At 31.1% G+C, this 19,058-nt stretch overlaps 1 protein-coding gene across 1 annotated transcript in view; it reads right to left on the bottom strand.

Annotated features, from left to right (window-relative positions):
* LOC144451069 (triple functional domain protein-like) overlaps positions 1 to 19,058 on the bottom strand; it is a 365,406-nt gene that overhangs the window by 215,843 nt on the left and 130,505 nt on the right. The window contains exons 19-22 of the mRNA XM_078141839.1: positions 18,040 to 18,141; positions 15,851 to 15,932; positions 15,604 to 15,673; positions 9,182 to 9,356 (exon numbers count right to left, since the gene is read on the bottom strand). Of these exons, the coding sequence (XP_077997965.1) occupies positions 9,182 to 9,356; positions 15,604 to 15,673; positions 15,851 to 15,932; positions 18,040 to 18,141 (429 nt within the window). The remainder of the gene's footprint in view (positions 1 to 9,181; positions 9,357 to 15,603; positions 15,674 to 15,850; positions 15,933 to 18,039; positions 18,142 to 19,058) is intronic.

Here is a 19,058-nt window from a genome sequence, read left to right as displayed (position 1 = left end):
TACTGTTTGGCCATAGATTATGACTATTTTATACATAGTTGAATACTGTTTGGCCATAGATTACGACTATTTTATACATAGTTGTATACTGTTTGGCCATAGATTATGACTATTTTATACATAGTTGTATACTGTTTGGCCATAGATTATGACTATTTTATACATAGTTGTATACTGTTTGGCCATAGATTATGACTATTTTATACATAGTTGTATACTGTTTGGCCATAGATTATGACTACATTATACATAGTTGTATATTGTTTGGCCATAGATTATGACTATTTTATACATAGTTGTATACTGTTTGGCCTGTAAGATTTGATGGAGCTGTTTCCATAACAGCGACATCACCACATCATTAAAATCAATGAGGATGGAGCTCTGTGATGTAATCTCTGTTGGTAGAAATGATAAGCCATGATGAATGGCTTAGAATGTGTCGATGTGGAGTTGAGATGTTGCTATATGAAATTATGTCTAGTTTCTAGTAATATGGTATTGTTACATGGTTCCATTTATACACTATTTGTTTTAAATTCATTCTTACCATCAGCAGTGGCTATTTTTTAATGCTATGTGATAATTTTTACCTTCCGTAAGGAAGGTTATATATTAGGGGTGAAAAGTCAGTGTGTGTGTGTGTGTGTGTGTGTGTGTGTGTGTGTGTGTGTGTGCGCGCGTGCACGTGTGTGTGTGTGTGTGCGTGCGTGCGTGTGTGTGTCTGTCTGTCTGTCTGTATGTGTGTGTGTGTGTGTGTGTGTGTGTGTGTGTCTGTCTGTCTCACCATTTTCTATAATTTTTACCTTCCGTAAGGAAGGTTATATATTAGGGGTGAAAAGTCTGTGTATGTGTATGTGTGTGTGTGTGTGTGTGTGTGTGTGTGTGTGTGTGTGTGCACGCGCGCGCGCGCGTGTGTGTGTGTGCGTGCGTGCGTGCGTGTGTGTGTGTGTCTGTCTGTCTGTCTGTATGTGTGTGAGTCTGTCTGTCTGTCTGTCTGTCTGTCTGTATCACCATTTTCTAAAAAAAAGACTAGCTCAATTCAAACAAAATTCAAACAGAATTCCCCCAAGATAAATCCATACCATCTCTTCTTCGATCAAAATTTAAAATCTCTCTTTGTTTTAATATAAATCTTTCGATACTAAGGGCGAGTTTGCTGCCAGAACGCGTGCATTTATTCAATTCATATTAACATATTATCACAACAATGCAAATGAGAAAAGTAAATGTTGTGGTTTAATTGGGTCAAATTTTCCTTAATTTTCCGACATTGATTGGCTTTGTTCTAGATCGTTCAAAGTATTCGGGTTGCTTGTATTAAAAGCTATGTATATCAAAATATATATTGATAACTTTCTGTCCAGATCTGATTTTTATATTTCAAGTAATCAAACGATCTTGAGAGCCATGGAAATTCACCTCATTCTTGAACTAAGTGTTACATAGAGGGTATTGTTGTAAACAAGTTGTATAGAATCAAAGTATAGACCATGCTCACCATAAAGTATGTAAACTTTCTGATGCATACTAGCGATATTATGATGGTTTGAATTTTGTTTATTATTTGCCGTGGAAACAAGTGTACATATCCCGGGTATGTAGGGGATCGCGGAGGCGGAGTGAAGTCAAGTCAAGCTTTCCAGTACTGAGAATAGGTAGCACTGGGACTTCAAAAATCACAGATATAGAGCTAAAATTCAATATGTTCAAATGATACCAATAAGCAATCCATACATTTGTTCTGTATGCATGGGTAAATGTATGTATGTCTGATGTATGTGTATCCCTGTAAATTTGAATAATTTCATTTCAAAAGCCATTTCACCTGTTCCACTACGTACAATAGATTGATATCACAAAGTCCTTTCAGATTTCTATAGTTTGGCACACCTTTTCGCCAATTCAGGGGTATATCATGTACTAATAGCCTACTATAACAAAGATTGTTGCATTCCAGCAATTATTATGTGTAGGAACAAAAAACTCAATATTACCCTTACGGAAGGCATTCAGTTTAAATCTTTGTTTTCTTCTACTCTTATGTAATGTAATGTAATGTAATGTAATGTAATGTGAATGTAATGTAATGTAATGTAATGTAAAGTAATGTGAATGTAATGTAATGTAATGTGAAAGTAAAGTAATGTAATGTAATGTGAATGTAATGTGAATGTAATGTGAATGTAATGTAATGTAATGTAATGTGAATGTAATGCAATGTAATGTAATGTAATGTGAATGTAATGCAATGTAATGTAATGTGAATGTAATGTAATGTGAATGTAATGTAATGTAATGTGAATGTAATGTAATGTAATGTAATGTAATGTAATGTAATGCAATGTAATGTAATGTAATGTAATGTAATGTACTATTCCTTGTTTACATCAGTATATATGAGTTATATGCATTCTCAATGTTTGTTGATAGTCAGAAAATACCATCACCCATCATCTGATATCGTTTGGGGTCATTGTTTGAGGTCACTGATAGAGGGCAGCACATATGTTTGTAGTATGCTTTCCACTGCTCTACAGACAGCATTATGACAATATAGTATGGTATTTCATGAAGTAAGCCATGGACTATTTAAGTCAGAATGCATATAGGAGAAGGTTAGCCTTTCAATTAACACTACTGCTAAAAATAACCTGTAACCATGGGCGCGCAATATAAGGATTTGTATTACGTTAGCATATTTTTCCATTGGTGTATGATTCACAAATTTTCTGTCAACTGTTTCTCATTGTGAAATATACTTTTTTCAACGATAAAATTGAACAATTTGGCTACAGTATAAAAATTTAAGCAGTGAACCCTACCAATTCTTCACTATCCTTTTCCAGCAAATTTTAAATAAAATATTTGTTCTGTTTGCTATATACAGATTGAACTTTATAAAATATAGAATGATATTTCTTTATTTATACTATATTTGGAGTATATGATGATAAGATTCTAAAACTAATTATAATATCATGTAATAGTTTTGATCTCTACTATGAATCTATTACATAATACTATTCCTAATTCTATTGTTATTTCAGTTTTGAATCCATTAGATAATACTATTCCTAATTCTATTGTTATTTCAGTTTTGAATCCATTAGATAATACTATTCCTAATTCTATTGTTATTTCAGTTTTGAATCTATTAGATAATACTATTCCTAATTCTATTGTTATTTCAGTTTTGAATCCATTAGATAATACTATTCCTAATTCTATTGTTATTTCAGTTTTGAATCCATTAGATAATACTATTCCTAATTCTATTGTTATTTCAGTTTTGAATCCATTAGATAATACTATTCCTAATTCTATTGTTATTTCAGTTTTGAATCCATTAGATAATACTATTCCTAATTCTATTGTTATTTCAGTTTTGAATCCATTAGATAATACTATTCCTAATTCTATTGTTATTTCAGTTTTGAATCCATTAGATAATACTATTCCTAATTCTATTGTTATTTCAGTTTTAAATCCATTAGATAATACTATTCCTAATTCTATTGTTATTTCAGTTTTGAATCTATTAGATAATACTATTCCTAATTCTATTGTTATTTCAGTTTTGAATCTATTAGATAATACTATTCCTAATTCTATAGTTATTTCAATTTTGAATCCATTAGATAATACTATTCCTAATTCTATTGTTATTTCAGTTTTGAATCCATTAGATAATACTATTCCTAATTCTATTGTTATTTCAGTTTTGAATCCATTAGATAATACTATTCCTAATTCTATTGTTATTTCAGTTTTAAATCCATTAGATAATACTATTCCTAATTCTATTGTTATTTCAGTTTTGAATCCATTAGATAATACTATTCCTAATTCTATTGTTATTTCAATTTTGAATCCATTAGATAATACTATTCCTAATTCTATTATTTCAGTTTTGAATCCATTAGATAATACTATTCCTAATTCTATAGTTATTTCAGTTTTGAATCTATTAGATAATACTATTCCTAATTCTATTGTTATTTCAGTTTTGAATCCATTAGATAATACTATTCCTAATTCTATTGTTATTTCAGTTTTAAATCTATTAGATAATACTATTCCTAATTCTATTGTTATTTCAGTTTTGAATCTATTAGATAATACTATTCCTAATTCTATTGTTATTTCAGTTTTGAATCTATTAGATAATACTATTCCTAATTCTATAGTTATTTCAATTTTGAATCCATTAGATAATACTATTCCTAATTCTATTGTTATTTCAGTTTTGAATCCATTAGATAATACTATTCCTAATTCTATTGTTATTTCAGTTTTGAATCTATTAGATAATACTATTCCTAATTCTATTGTTATTTCAGTTTTGAATCCATTAGATAATACTATTCCTAATTCTATTGTTATTTCAGTTTTAAATCTATTAGATAATACTATTCCTAATTCTATTGTTATTTCAGTTTTGAATCCATTAGATAATACTATTCCTAATTCTATTGTTATTTCAGTTTTGAATCCATTAGATAATACTATTCCTAATTCTATAGTTATTTCAGTTTTGAATCTATTAGATAATACTATTCCTAATTCTATTGTTATTTCAGTTTTGAATCTATTAGATAATACTATTCCTAATTCTATTGTTATTTCAGTTTTGAATCCATTAGATAATACTATTCCTAATTCTATTGTTATTTCAGTTTTAAATCCATTAGATAATACTATTCCTAATTCTATTGTTATTTTAATTTTGAATCCATTAGATAATACTATTCCTAATTCTATTGTTATTTCAGTTTTAAATCCATTAGATAATACTATTCCTAATTCTATTGTTATTTCAGTTTTAAATCCATTAGATAATACTATTCCTAATTCTATTGTTATTTCAGTTTTGAATCCATTAGATAATACTATTCCTAATTCTATTGTTATTTCAATTTTGAATCCATTAGATAATACTATTCCTAATTCTATTATTTCAGTTTTGAATCCATTAGATAATACTATTCCTAATTCTATAGTTATTTCAGTTTTGAATCCATTAGATAATACTATTCCTAATTCTATTGTTATTTCAGTTTTAAATCCATTAGATAATACTATTCCTAATTCTATTGTTATTTCAGTTTTAAATCCATTAGATAATACTATTCCTAATTCTATTGTTATTTCAGTTTTGAATCCATTAGATAATACTATTCCTAATTCTATTGTTATTTCAGTTTTAAATCCATTAGATAATACTATTCCTAATTCTATTGTTATTTCAGTTTTGAATCTATTAGATAATACTATTCCTAATTCTATTGTTATTTCAGTTTTGAATCCATTAGATAATACTATTCCTAATTCTATTGTTATTTCATTTTTAAATCCATTAGATAATACTATTCCTAATTCTATTGTTATTTCAGTTTTGAATCCATTAGATAATACTATTCCTAATTCTATTGTTATTTCAGTTTTGAATCCATTAGATAATACTATTCCTAATTCTATTGTTATTTCAGTTTTAAATCCATTAGATAATACTATTCCTAATTCTATTGTTATTTCAGTTTTGAATCTATTAGATAATACTATTCCTAATTCTATAGTTATTTCAGTTTTGAATCTATTAGATAATACTATTCCTAATTCTATAGTTATTTCAATTTTGAATCCATTAGATAATACTATTCCTAATTCTATTGTTATTTCATTTTTAAATCCATTAGATAATACTATTCCTAATTCTATTGTTATTTCAGTTTTGAATCTATTAGATAATACTATTCCTAATTCTATTGTTATTTTAATTTTGAATCCATTAGATAATACTATTCCTAATTCTATTGTTATTTCAGTTTTGAATCTATTAGATAATACTATTCCTAATTCTATTGTTATTTCAGTTTTAAATCCATTAGATAATACTATTCCTAATTCTATAGTTATTTCAGTTTTGAATCTATTAGATAATACTATTCCTAATTCTATTGTTATTTCAGTTTTAAATCCATTAGATAATACTATTCCTAATTCTATAGTTATTTCAGTTTTGAATCTATTAGATAATACTATTCCTAATTCTATTGTTATTTCAGTTTTGAATCCATTAGATAATACTATTCCTAATTCTATTGTTATTTCAGTTTTGAATCCATTAGATAATACTATTCCTAATTCTATTGTTATTTCAGTTTTGAATCCATTAGATAATACTATTTCTAATTCTGTTATTTCAGTTTTGAATCTATTAGATAATACTTTTCCTAATTCTATTGTTATTTCAATTTTGAATCCATTAGATAATACTATTCCTAATTCTATTGTTATTTCAGTTTTGAATCCATTAGATAATACTATTCCTAATTCTATTGTTATTTCAGTTTTAAATCCATTAGATAATACTATTCCTAATTCTATTGTTATTTCAGTTTTGAATCCATTAGATAATACTATTCCTAATTCTATTGTTATTTCAGTTTTGAATCTATTAGATAATACTATTCCTAATTCTATTGTTATTTCAGTTTTAAATCCATTAGATAATACTATTCCTAATTCTATTGTTATTTCAGTTTTGAATCTATTAGATAATACTATTCCTAATTCTATTGTTATTTTAATTTTGAATCCATTAGATAATACTATTCCTAATTCTATTGTTATTTCAGTTTTGAATCCATTAGATAATACTATTCCTAATTCTATTGTTATTTCAGTTTTAAATCCATTAGATAATACTATTCCTAATTCTATAGTTATTTCAGTTTTGAATCTATTAGATAATACTATTCCTAATTCTATTGTTATTTCAGTTTTAAATCCATTAGATAATACTATTCCTAATTCTATTGTTATTTCAGTTTTGAATCTATTAGATAATACTATTCCTAATTCTATAGTTATTTCAGTTTTGAATCTATTAGATAATACTATTCCTAATTCTATAGTTATTTCAATTTTGAATCCATTAGATAATACTATTCCTAATTCTATTGTTATTTCATTTTTAAATCCATTAGATAATACTATTCCTAATTCTATTGTTATTTCAGTTTTGAATCTATTAGATAATACTATTCCTAATTCTATTGTTATTTTAATTTTGAATCCATTAGATAATACTATTCCTAATTCTATTGTTATTTCAGTTTTGAATCTATTAGATAATACTATTCCTAATTCTATTGTTATTTCAGTTTTAAATCCATTAGATAATACTATTCCTAATTCTATAGTTATTTCAGTTTTGAATCTATTAGATAATACTATTCCTAATTCTATTGTTATTTCAGTTTTAAATCCATTAGATAATACTATTCCTAATTCTATAGTTATTTCAGTTTTGAATCTATTAGATAATACTATTCCTAATTCTATTGTTATTTCAGTTTTGAATCCATTAGATAATACTATTCCTAATTCTATTGTTATTTCAGTTTTGAATCCATTAGATAATACTATTCCTAATTCTATTGTTATTTCAGTTTTGAATCCATTAGATAATACTATTTCTAATTCTGTTATTTCAGTTTTGAATCTATTAGATAATACTTTTCCTAATTCTATTGTTATTTCAATTTTGAATCCATTAGATAATACTATTCCTAATTCTATTGTTATTTCAGTTTTGAATCCATTAGATAATACTATTCCTAATTCTATTGTTATTTCAGTTTTAAATCCATTAGATAATACTATTCCTAATTCTATTGTTATTTCAGTTTTGAATCCATTAGATAATACTATTCCTAATTCTATTGTTATTTCAGTTTTGAATCTATTAGATAATACTATTCCTAATTCTATTGTTATTTCAGTTTTAAATCCATTAGATAATACTATTCCTAATTCTATTGTTATTTCAGTTTTGAATCTATTAGATAATACTATTCCTAATTCTATTGTTATTTTAATTTTGAATCCATTAGATAATACTATTCCTAATTCTATTGTTATTTCAGTTTTGAATCCATTAGATAATACTATTCCTAATTCTATTGTTATTTCAGTTTTAAATCCATTAGATAATACTATTCCTAATTCTATAGTTATTTCAGTTTTGAATCTATTAGATAATACTATTCCTAATTCTATTGTTATTTCAGTTTTAAATCCATTAGATAATACTATTCCTAATTCTATAGTTATTTCAGTTTTGAATCTATTAGATAATACTATTCCTAATTCTATTGTTATTTCAGTTTTGAATCCATTAGATAATACTATTCCTAATTCTATTGTTATTTCAGTTTTGAATCCATTAGATAATACTATTCCTAATTCTATTGTTATTTCAGTTTTGAATCCATTAGATAATACTATTTCTAATTCTATTGTTATTTCAGTTTTGAATCTATTAGATAATACTTTTCCTAATTCTATTGTTATTTCAATTTTGAATCCATTAGATAATACTATTCCTAATTCTATTGTTATTTCAGTTTTGAATCCATTAGATAATACTATTCCTAATTCTATTGTTATTTCAGTTTTAAATCCATTAGATAATACTATTCCTAATTCTATTGTTATTTCAGTTTTGAATCCATTAGATAATACTATTCCTAATTCTATTGTTATTTCAGTTTTGAATCTATTAGATAATACTATTCCTAATTCTATTGTTATTTCAGTTTTAAATCCATTAGATAATACTATTCCTAATTCTATTGTTATTTCAGTTTTAAATCCATTAGATAATACTATTCCTAATTCTATTGTTATTTCAGTTTTGAATCTATTAGATAATACTATTCCTAATTCTATTGTTATTTCAGTTTTGAATCTATTAGATAATACTATTCCTAATTCTATAGTTATTTCAGTTTTGAATCTATTAGATAATACTATTCCTAATTCAATTGTTATTTCAGTTTTGAATCCATTAGATAATACTATTCCTAATTCTATTGTTATTTCAGTTTTGAATCTATTAGATAATACTATTCCTAATTCTATTGTTATTTCAGTTTTGAATCTATTAGATAATACTATTCCTAATTCTATTTTTATTTCAGTTTTCAAATCAGTTCTTTCTGTTAACATGCTACTCATTTTGATAATAAAACTCAGTAACATTTTTTAGTTTTTACCACAACAGTAAGATTCCTTTCAGTATTTATAAAGTCACACTACTGCAAACAACTGACTTGGATGTATACCTATCACACATACACCACACAGACAACAATTCTATTGAATTACTTACCCTATCACTGTCAAATGTTGTATTTGTCGCAATTGTAGACACTGACGTAATGGAGCCTGCTTCTTGTTGATCCAATTGCTGTATTTGATGTAGATGTTGACCAAATTCTAATGACTGTGGTGATGGTGGTGGTAGCAACTCACCCTCAGTTAGGTTCTCCTCAGAACTTGTGTCCCTACCAATGAACACATAAATTGTACATGTTAAAAGCGCTCTGATTACATAGAAGGCTGGTTTATTTACAATATCAGGTTTATTTCTGGTCACCCATGGGAAGCAAATACTCTAGTCGGTCCAAAACTGTTTATAATCTTTAATGAAATGTGAACGCCTACAGTGACAAACACTTTCCACTGAAAATATCTAATGAGTTGAACAGTGACTTGTAGACTAAAATACCACCAATGGCGTCGTAGCACAACTGTGCAGTGTTTAAAAATGTTTATCCATATGCTAGTCCATGCTAACAATAGGTGTTCATTTGCTGAATGACTATCCAGTTGCCTATCCAACCATGTTGCTATCTTTGCAATATACGTGATCATTTGGCTGTTGCTATGGGTGTGGTCATGTTGTTAGATATATTTGCATACATTTTTGTATGTTTTTGTTCACATGTGTATGAATTCCTGATATTATCTTTGCAATATATGAGATTATTTGGCTGCTGCTATGGGTGTGGTCTTGTTGCTAGGCATATTTGCATACATTTTTCAATATTTATTCACTTGTCTATAAATCCTCTTGTTATCTTTGGAATATATGTGATTATTTGGCTGTTGCTATGGGCATGGTCTTGTTGCTAGGAATATTTGCATACATTTTTGAATGTTTATTCAATTGTCTTTCTATTCCTGTTATCTTTGCAATATATGTGATTATTTGGCTGTTGCTATGGGTGTGGTCTTGTTGCTAGGCAAATTTACATACATTTTTTGAATGTTTATTCAATTGTCTTTCTATTCCTGTTATCTTTGCAATATATGTGATCATTTGGCTGTTGCTATGGGCGTAGTCTTGTTGCTAGGCAAATTTACATACATTTTTTGAATGTTTATTCAATTGTCTACTAATCCCTATTGTTGTCTTTGTGAAATACACAATGGTTTGGCTGTTGCTATGGGCGTGGTCATGGTTGCTAGGGATATTTGCATACATTTTTTGAATGTTTACTCACTTGCCTACCAGATGATGTTGTTATTTGACCAAAATATACTGCCATTTGGTTGTTGCTAAGGGCGTGGTCATGGTCGCTAGGGCCAATTTTGTCAAAATGTTTTGAAGAATAACACTCAGAAACATCTCACCAAGTTTCAGACTCGGTGTACTTTTTGAGATATAAGTTTTTGACCAAAAATGAACATTTTTACACCTAATTTGCATATCACTCATGGAATCATGGTATGCTTAATATTTCTTTGTCCATACATCCCTAGATACATTCCCATTAAATTTCAGCCCAATCTGCTCAGCAGTTTTGGAATTATAGATTTTTAACCAAAAAGACACATTTTTTAGCCCTAATTTGCATATCACTGATGGAATCATCCCGTCATGAACAAATCTTACTTTACACCCCCTTAAGAATGTTCCCACCAAATTTCGCACCAATCTGCCCAGTAGTTTCTGAGTTTAAGTTTCTTGACCAAAAATCACATTTTTTGACCCAAATCACACACCTGTGATGCGATCATTTTGATTCGAACAATTTCCCAACTAGACACCCAAGGTAATGGACCCACCAAATATCGTGGCAATCGGTTCAGCGGTTTTTGACTTTAAGTTGTTTACACACACACACACACACACACACACACACACACACACACACACACACACACACACACACACACACACACACACACACACACACACAGACAGACACACACACACACAGACAGACAGACAGACGCCGGGCGATCCCTATAGCACTACTGAACCTCAGTTCAGTTGTGCTAAAAAATGGGAAATAACAATTACAATGATTTAAAATGATTTAAAGAGGTTTTGACTAAATCTCAACAAATGATTCATAAGAGTAATTCAGTTTAGATTACACACTGTAAATCTGGGTGAAAAAGGTGAGTTTTCAACTTGCATTTGAAAGTGTCAATTGATGTGCATTGTCTAATGTGACATGGGAGATTGTTCCAAAGCTTCAGTGCAGAGTAGTAGAAAGTGCGATTTCCAAATGATTTTGATGCAACTCTTGGTACTACTAGTTGTTGTTGATTACTACAACGAAGGCAGCGGGCTGGTTTAGGCCAAAAAAAATATATATATCTGGTTCTGGTCAGCGTGCGCGTGCCCTGAATACCCTGTTTCGATCCTTTTTTTTTTTTTATAATTTTTGCTTTCCCGTTCCTTATTTACAATTCCCGTCGATCAACAATGTATGTAAGGCCAGCGGAAAAATGGAGCTCGTGTGATGCACACTTCTATTTTGGTAACAGGTACCCTTTTCTTCTAGTACTGTTGCATACCCATAACCCCCAGTACGATATGTGTACGTAATATGTAAGATGAGCGTGGTTGATGGGAATCACGGGAAATAGTGTGTTCACTGTGCTTGGAGGTAAACCGCTCACATGTTTCGAAAATGTCTGAAGTTTGAGTACACCGTGAGCACAAGCAATCGAAATGTTGATATCAATTCAGCTAACTTTTGGAGCAAAGATCCTCCAGCCATTTGGAATCGTAGACGTTTCACCTGATGTTACACTAATGAGATTATATGAAGACTTTTGTTGAGGTGTTCTTAGTTCTGCTGATCGTTTCATTCTGCCTTCTGAATACGAAGAGTTTCCTGTAGAATGCAGCGTAAGCAGTGTGTTGACAGGTCAGTTCCAGTCTGTTCTGGTAACAGTCCAGGTTTCTGCATTGACTGAATTTGGTAAATATGTGCGTTTTAATATAAATGGGGAACAAGAGAAGCATTTACTTGATTGTCCATATTAACCCAGCTATCAAGTTGAATACCGAGGATTCTGGCTGATGTAGTCGGAGTTATGGTAGAGTCGCATATCTCCATCGATGGTTTCAGTGATGACAATTTAGATAGATTTTGACGAGAACTGAAGAATAACAATTCCGTTTTGTCAGAATTCCGCTTATTAAAGTAGGTTTGTGATCATCCAATGGTGTATCTCTGCTGTGAGGTTTTCCATGTCGGAGATACTTCGGTCCATGTTGTTAAATTCAAAACTCATGTATAACTGACTATCATCAGCATACAGATGGAATTTTATGCCACGTTGTCGACTGATGTCCCTGAGTGGTGATGTGTATATGGTAAACAAAAGAGGTCCAAGAACAGAGCCTTGAGGAACGCCGTATTGTAGTACTTTCGGTTTGGATGGTGACCCATTTATGTGGACTGTTTGCTGTCTGTTTGTGAGATATGATTTAAACCAGGATAATGCTGTACCATTTATACCATTGAATAGGACAGGCGAGAGAGGAGTACATTATGGTCTATCGTATCGAATGCCGCAGAAAGATCTAGGAGTACAAGCATAACCATTTGATGTTGATCTAAAGCCATAAGTATGTCATTTTGAACTTGTATAAGTGCGGTCTCTGTACTGTGTGCTTTCTTGTAGGTGGACTGCATCGTTTTGGCAAGGTTGTTAGAATGCACATGATTCGAAAGTCTTTTCGCAACAAATTTTTCAAATATATTGTGGCACTGCATATCCTGATATGCATTCTTGAAGTTTCCCATGGGTATTCTAGTAGCTAGTATATTTATTTGAGATGAAATATGTTTACTTTGTTACTAAATGCGCCATTCAAAAGGCAACATCAGCGAGTATGAGTATAGTAGGCTAGAATATGCCGTCGACGCGTCATGCATGTCAATGGTATTGTCATGCTTCTTGTCGGCAAATAATAAAAAAACAGATAAATAAAAGTCATTGAATGTGAAACACAGTCTAGCCATTTTGATTTATTTTGCCATAATATGGGGACACAATATTTTAGCATTTATACCCACAGACACTGACAATTAGTCAGAAAGTGTGAGTAAATATCAGTAAATGTTGGTTAATAAGACATGTAGACTGTAGTTTTTGTTTACTGATGTCTATTACAACCACCAGCAATGTATTTTTTCACAAACCTGTTGAGTTTTATTCACCTAGTGACTACACTCATCATAGCCTTAGTGCTAACGCCACACTCCTTATGACGTCACAAAATCGCGTGGTCTAGGTGGGACCGGAAATACCCTAAAACTCTCGAAGTAAATCTGAAGGGAAGTGACTGAAAAAAGGTCATTTTAAGGTGTTTGCAGACACTTTTTTAAAGTTTTAAAACCAGAATACGCTTCACAAACATGTCGTCTAGCAAAATGGCAATAGTGAATGTGAGCATTTTGAATCACCTCTAAACAAAGTTCAGTGAACCTAAAGTTATGACGCAAAGGTAGCCAATACTCCTGCTATTCACATCAATTACAAAGTTTTCTGTTTTTAACACAGTATCAAATTTATTATTTCTTTCAATAACAATATCAGATTAAGACACTTTCAAGAATGTATCTCCATGTCATTTTTTCTCTGTGGTTTAATTAAATATGAAAGTTCATCATTCTCAAATTTCCTTTTAACATATTTGTACTTTGTTTAGTCTGATTTTCAACCTGTCTGATATATTTGGCAATAATTTGTCATTTCTCTTAAAATTTTGCAATCCTCATTTTATCATTTATAATTTTGATATAGAATCCTGTATTCTATAAGTTGGCACCTGTAGAAGTTTTAGTAATTTGATAGTTTTCCTAATTATCCCACTCAGTCAAAAATCTCAGCTATTTACTTCTAGAGTTCAACTTTCAGAGTCAACAAGTCATTGAGAATGACATAGTCCCCGCTATGATTGGGTTTTAAGGAATGATCACTACTCTGTTCACGCAACAACACTTGTGAACCTAAATCAAACAGACTTAGATATGTTGTGTCTGCTTGTTGGACATGGAACATGCCTACAATAATAAAGGACTGGTCGGGTACGGGGGATCGTATCACGATGAAAACGGATATGCACATGTCATAGAACACTGTCCTAATACCAACTTTGAATGTGATCTGTTCAAGCATGTCTGAGTTAAGGCTTTGGACATGGAAAATTCACAAACAAAATGGCTGCCAGGTGGCCATATTGGATCGTATTACAACAATAAATATGCACATGTATGTCATAGAACACTGTCCTAATGCCAACTTTGAATGAGATCTGTTCAAGCATGTCTGAGTTATGGCTTTAGACAGGGAAAATTTGCAAACAAATGGCTGCTAGGCGGCCATATTGGATCGTATCATGAAACAAATTGACGTGCATATGTATGCCATTGTATGTTGCCCCTGTACCAAGTTTGAAAAAAATCGGTCCAGGCATTTCCAAGAAACGGCTGCGGACGGACGGACGGACTGACGCACGGACAGACGGAACCCAATCCATAAGTCCCCGTCCCGGACTTTGTCCGGAGGGGACTAATAATCTCAGATATTTACTTTTAGAGTTCAACTTTCAGAGTCAATAATCTCAGATATTTACTTCTAGAGTTCAACTTTCAGAGTCAATAATCTCAGATATTTACTTTTAGAGTTCAACTTTCAGAGTCAATAATCTCAGATATTTACTTTTAGAGTTCAACTTTCAGAGTCAATAATCTCAGATATTTACTTCTAGAGTTCAACTTTCAGAGTCAATAATCTCAGATATTTACTTTTAGAGTTCAACTTTCAGAGTCAATAATCTCAGATATTTACTTCTAGAGTTCAACTTTCAGAGTCAATAATCTCAGATATTTACTTCTAGAGTTCAACTTTCAGAGTCAGTAATCTCAGATATTTACTTCTAGAGTTCAACTTTCAGAGTCAGTAATCTCAGATATTTACTTCTAGAGTTCAACTTTCAGAGATTTAAAGTGTTCTGTGTAGGAGTAACATTGTTATCAGCACAGTAAGCCAACATTTGGCAATACCTAGGTCTTAGGGTCTTAGGGTAATAGCTTGTGTGAATGTATTTTGGGGTGATATGTGATAACCGAGTTTTAACACATATGAGGAAGGGGTAACTTGATTGGATAAGAGAGAATTGACTATTCAATACATAGTAAGGGCTAGCTTGATTGGATAAGAGAGAATTGTCTATTCAATACATAGTAAGGGCTAGCTTGATTGGATATGAGAGAATTGGCTATTCAATACATAGTAAGGGGTAGCTTGATTGGATAAGAGAGAACTGGCTATTCAATACATAGTAAGGGGTAGCTTGATTGGATAAGAGAGAATTGGCTATTCAATACATAGTAAGGGGTAGCTTGATTGGATAAGAGAGAACTGGCTATTCAATACATAGTAAGGGGTAGCTTGATTGGATAAGAGAGAAGAGCGCAAGCAAGAATATATTCTTACCTGACAGCTTTTTGTGTGGCAGTGAGTCTAATGCTCTTCACGTATGTAGTCCTTGGTGATGGTATACTATCTGTCATACAAGAGAGACAATATATTCAAATTTAACAGTCACTCTTCAACTGACAATTACAAAATATGTCACTGTACAGTATGGTCTGTCTGTCTGTCTGTCTGTCTGTCTGTCTGTCTGTTTGTCTGTCTTTTAATTTTTATCAGCTACAGGGTCAAAGGTCATACATGTACATACCTGCACGTATATGAACTTGTCTCTCTTGAATTACTTCTCTGAGTTTTTTAACCCAGTCTTGTTTAGTTTCGAGGTTGGAAGCCTGTATATATATATATAAAAAAAAATTTGACATTTATTGATAATTGAGTTTGGAAGTCTGTATTTTTTTTTTTTTAAATCTATAGTCAGTGTTAATTGGGCTAGAATATATCTAAACACTTTCAGCCACTCTATCTTGGTGGATGCATTATATATTAGCAAAAGAGACGCAAAGGCTTTGAAAATTTTAACTCATTTTTTGGTAACAGCACCACCAAGGGGCTGACATTAAAGGTTTATTCAGGCATACATACCACATACATGCTCAAGCTCATGGAAAATAAGCTACATGGACTTCTGATACTGTACTGACTACGGAGCTATTAGAAATATAAATGTTTATCTTATCACAGGAAATTCATAAATTCGAAATATTGGAAGTGATAAATCCATGAAATAATAATAAAAGCAGACATTTAGAGTAGGGATCATTGTGATAGTGTTTACATAAATGTGTCAATATTTACATGCAATGACAGAAACAAATAATCAATACACACTAGATTGAACATACAACATACATCCATTGAACATACCACCTACATCCATTGAACATACCACATACACCCATTGAACATACCACATACATCCATTGAACATACCACATACAACCATTGAACATACCACATACATCCATTGAACATACCACATACATCCATTGAACATACCACATACATCCACTGAACATACCACATACACCCATTGAACAAACGACATACACCCATTGGAGGGGGGGGGCCTGTTCAAGCATGTCTGAGTTATGGCTTTGGACATGAAAACTGTGCCATATCGGATTGTATCACGACTAAAATGGATATGCACATGTATGTCATAGAACACTGTCCTAATACCAACTTTGAATGAGATCTGTTCAAGCAAGTCTGACTTATGGCTTTGGACATGGAAATTCGCAAACAAAATGGCTGCTAGGCGGCCATATTGGATAGTATCATGAAACAAATTGACGTGCATATGTATGCCATAGTATGTTGCCCCTTTTACCAAGTTTTAAAAATATCGGTCAAAACATCTCAAAGAAACAGCTCTGGACAGACGGACGGAACCCAATCCATAAGTCCCCATCCCGGACTTCGTCCAGTGGGGACTAAACATACCATTATACATCCTTTGAACATACCACATACACCCATTGAACATACCTCATACACCCATTGAACATACCACATACACCAATTGAACATACCACATTCATCCATTGAACATACCACATACAACCATTGAACATACCTCATACACCCATTGAACATACCACATACACCCATTGAACATATCACATACACCCATTGAACATACCACATACACCCATTGAACATACCACATACACCCATTGAACATACCACATACACCCATTGAACATACCTCATACACCCATTGAACATACCACATACATCCATTGAACATACCACATACACTCATTGAACATACCACATACATCCATTGAACATACCACATACACCCATTGAACATACCACATACATCCATTGAACATACCACATACATCCATTGAACATACCACATACACTCATTGAACATACCACATACACTCATTGAACATACCACATACATCCATTGAACATACCACATACACCCATTGAACATACCACATACCACATACACCCATTGAACATACCACATACACTCATTGAACATACCACATACATCCATTGAACATACCACATACATCCATTGAACATACCACATACACATTCTTGCATTGTTAGCTCGTTTTGACATTTCTCCCATTATGATTGGTCTTCTAGTTCTGTGTAGCCCTTATCATTATTGATGCATATAAACTCTGAGGTGGAGCCAAACTTGATTAGCGAAAAGCTATTTTTTGACTCCAAATTGCCAATTGGTTTATTTATTTCCTGTCATTAGGTAATTGTCACTTACTTTAAATTGTCAATAAACGAATGAATGAATTGAAGATACCACATACACCCATCTAGTGTGTGTTCACAAGTATTAAGAGAAATTAGGTGGAAAATAATATCGGCTTAGTGTCCCTGTTACCTTGTAAGGGAAAAAATCAACTGTTACAATTGAAATATGATGTGAGCATAAAACCCTATCTGTTGACTCACCTTAAGTACAATTTTGTTGTCTGAAGTTGGCTGCCTACCAGTCCACAGTCCAAATTTACAACTATCACCCTCTATATGTTCTGTGATACCAAGTTCAGAAGTCTACGGAAGAAATGAAGTTTGACATTAGTTTGTTGCAAATTGGTAAAAACTGTACATGTATCTATTACAAAATTTTGTATTGGGATGGTATATATTTACTTACATAGAGTTGACTACTTGTAGTATTGGAATGGTATATATTTACTTACATAGAGTTGACTACTTGTAGTATTGGAATGGTATATATTTACTTACATAAATTGACTACTTGTAGTATTGGAATGGTATATATTTACTTACATAGAGTTGACTACTTGTAGTATTGGGATGGTATATATTTACTTACATAGATTGACTACTTGTAGTATTGGAATGGTATATATTTACTTACATAGAGTTGACTACTTGTAGTATTGGGATGGTATATATTTACTTACATAGATTGACTACTTGTAGTATTGGAATGGTATATATTTACTTACATAGAGTTGACTACTTGTAGTATTGGGATGGTATATATTTACTTACATAGATTGACTACTTGTAGTATTGGGATGGTATATATTTACTTACATAGAGTTGACTACTTGTAGTATTGGGATGGTATATATTTACTTACATAGAGTTGACTACTTGTAGTATTGGGATGGTATATATTTACTTACATAAAGTTGACTACTTGTAGTATTGGAATGGTATATATTTATTTACATAAATTGACTACTTGTAGTATTGGGATGGTATATATTTACTTACATAGAGTTGACTACTTGTAGTATTGGGATGGTATATATTTACTTACATAGAGTTGACTACTTGTAGTATTGGGATGGTATATATTTACTTACATAAAGTTGACTACTTGTAGTATTGGAATGGTATATATTTATTTACATAAATTGACTACTTGTAGTATTGGGATGGTATATATTTACTTACATAAAGTTGACTACTTGTAATATTGGGATGGTATATAT

This window comes from Glandiceps talaboti, chromosome 20, assembly GCF_964340395.1.
Source record: "Glandiceps talaboti chromosome 20, keGlaTala1.1, whole genome shotgun sequence".
NCBI lineage: Eukaryota > Metazoa > Hemichordata > Enteropneusta > Spengelidae > Glandiceps > Glandiceps talaboti.
Note: the sequence above shows the minus strand (reverse complement) of the source record. Positions and strands in the feature narration are given on the sequence as shown.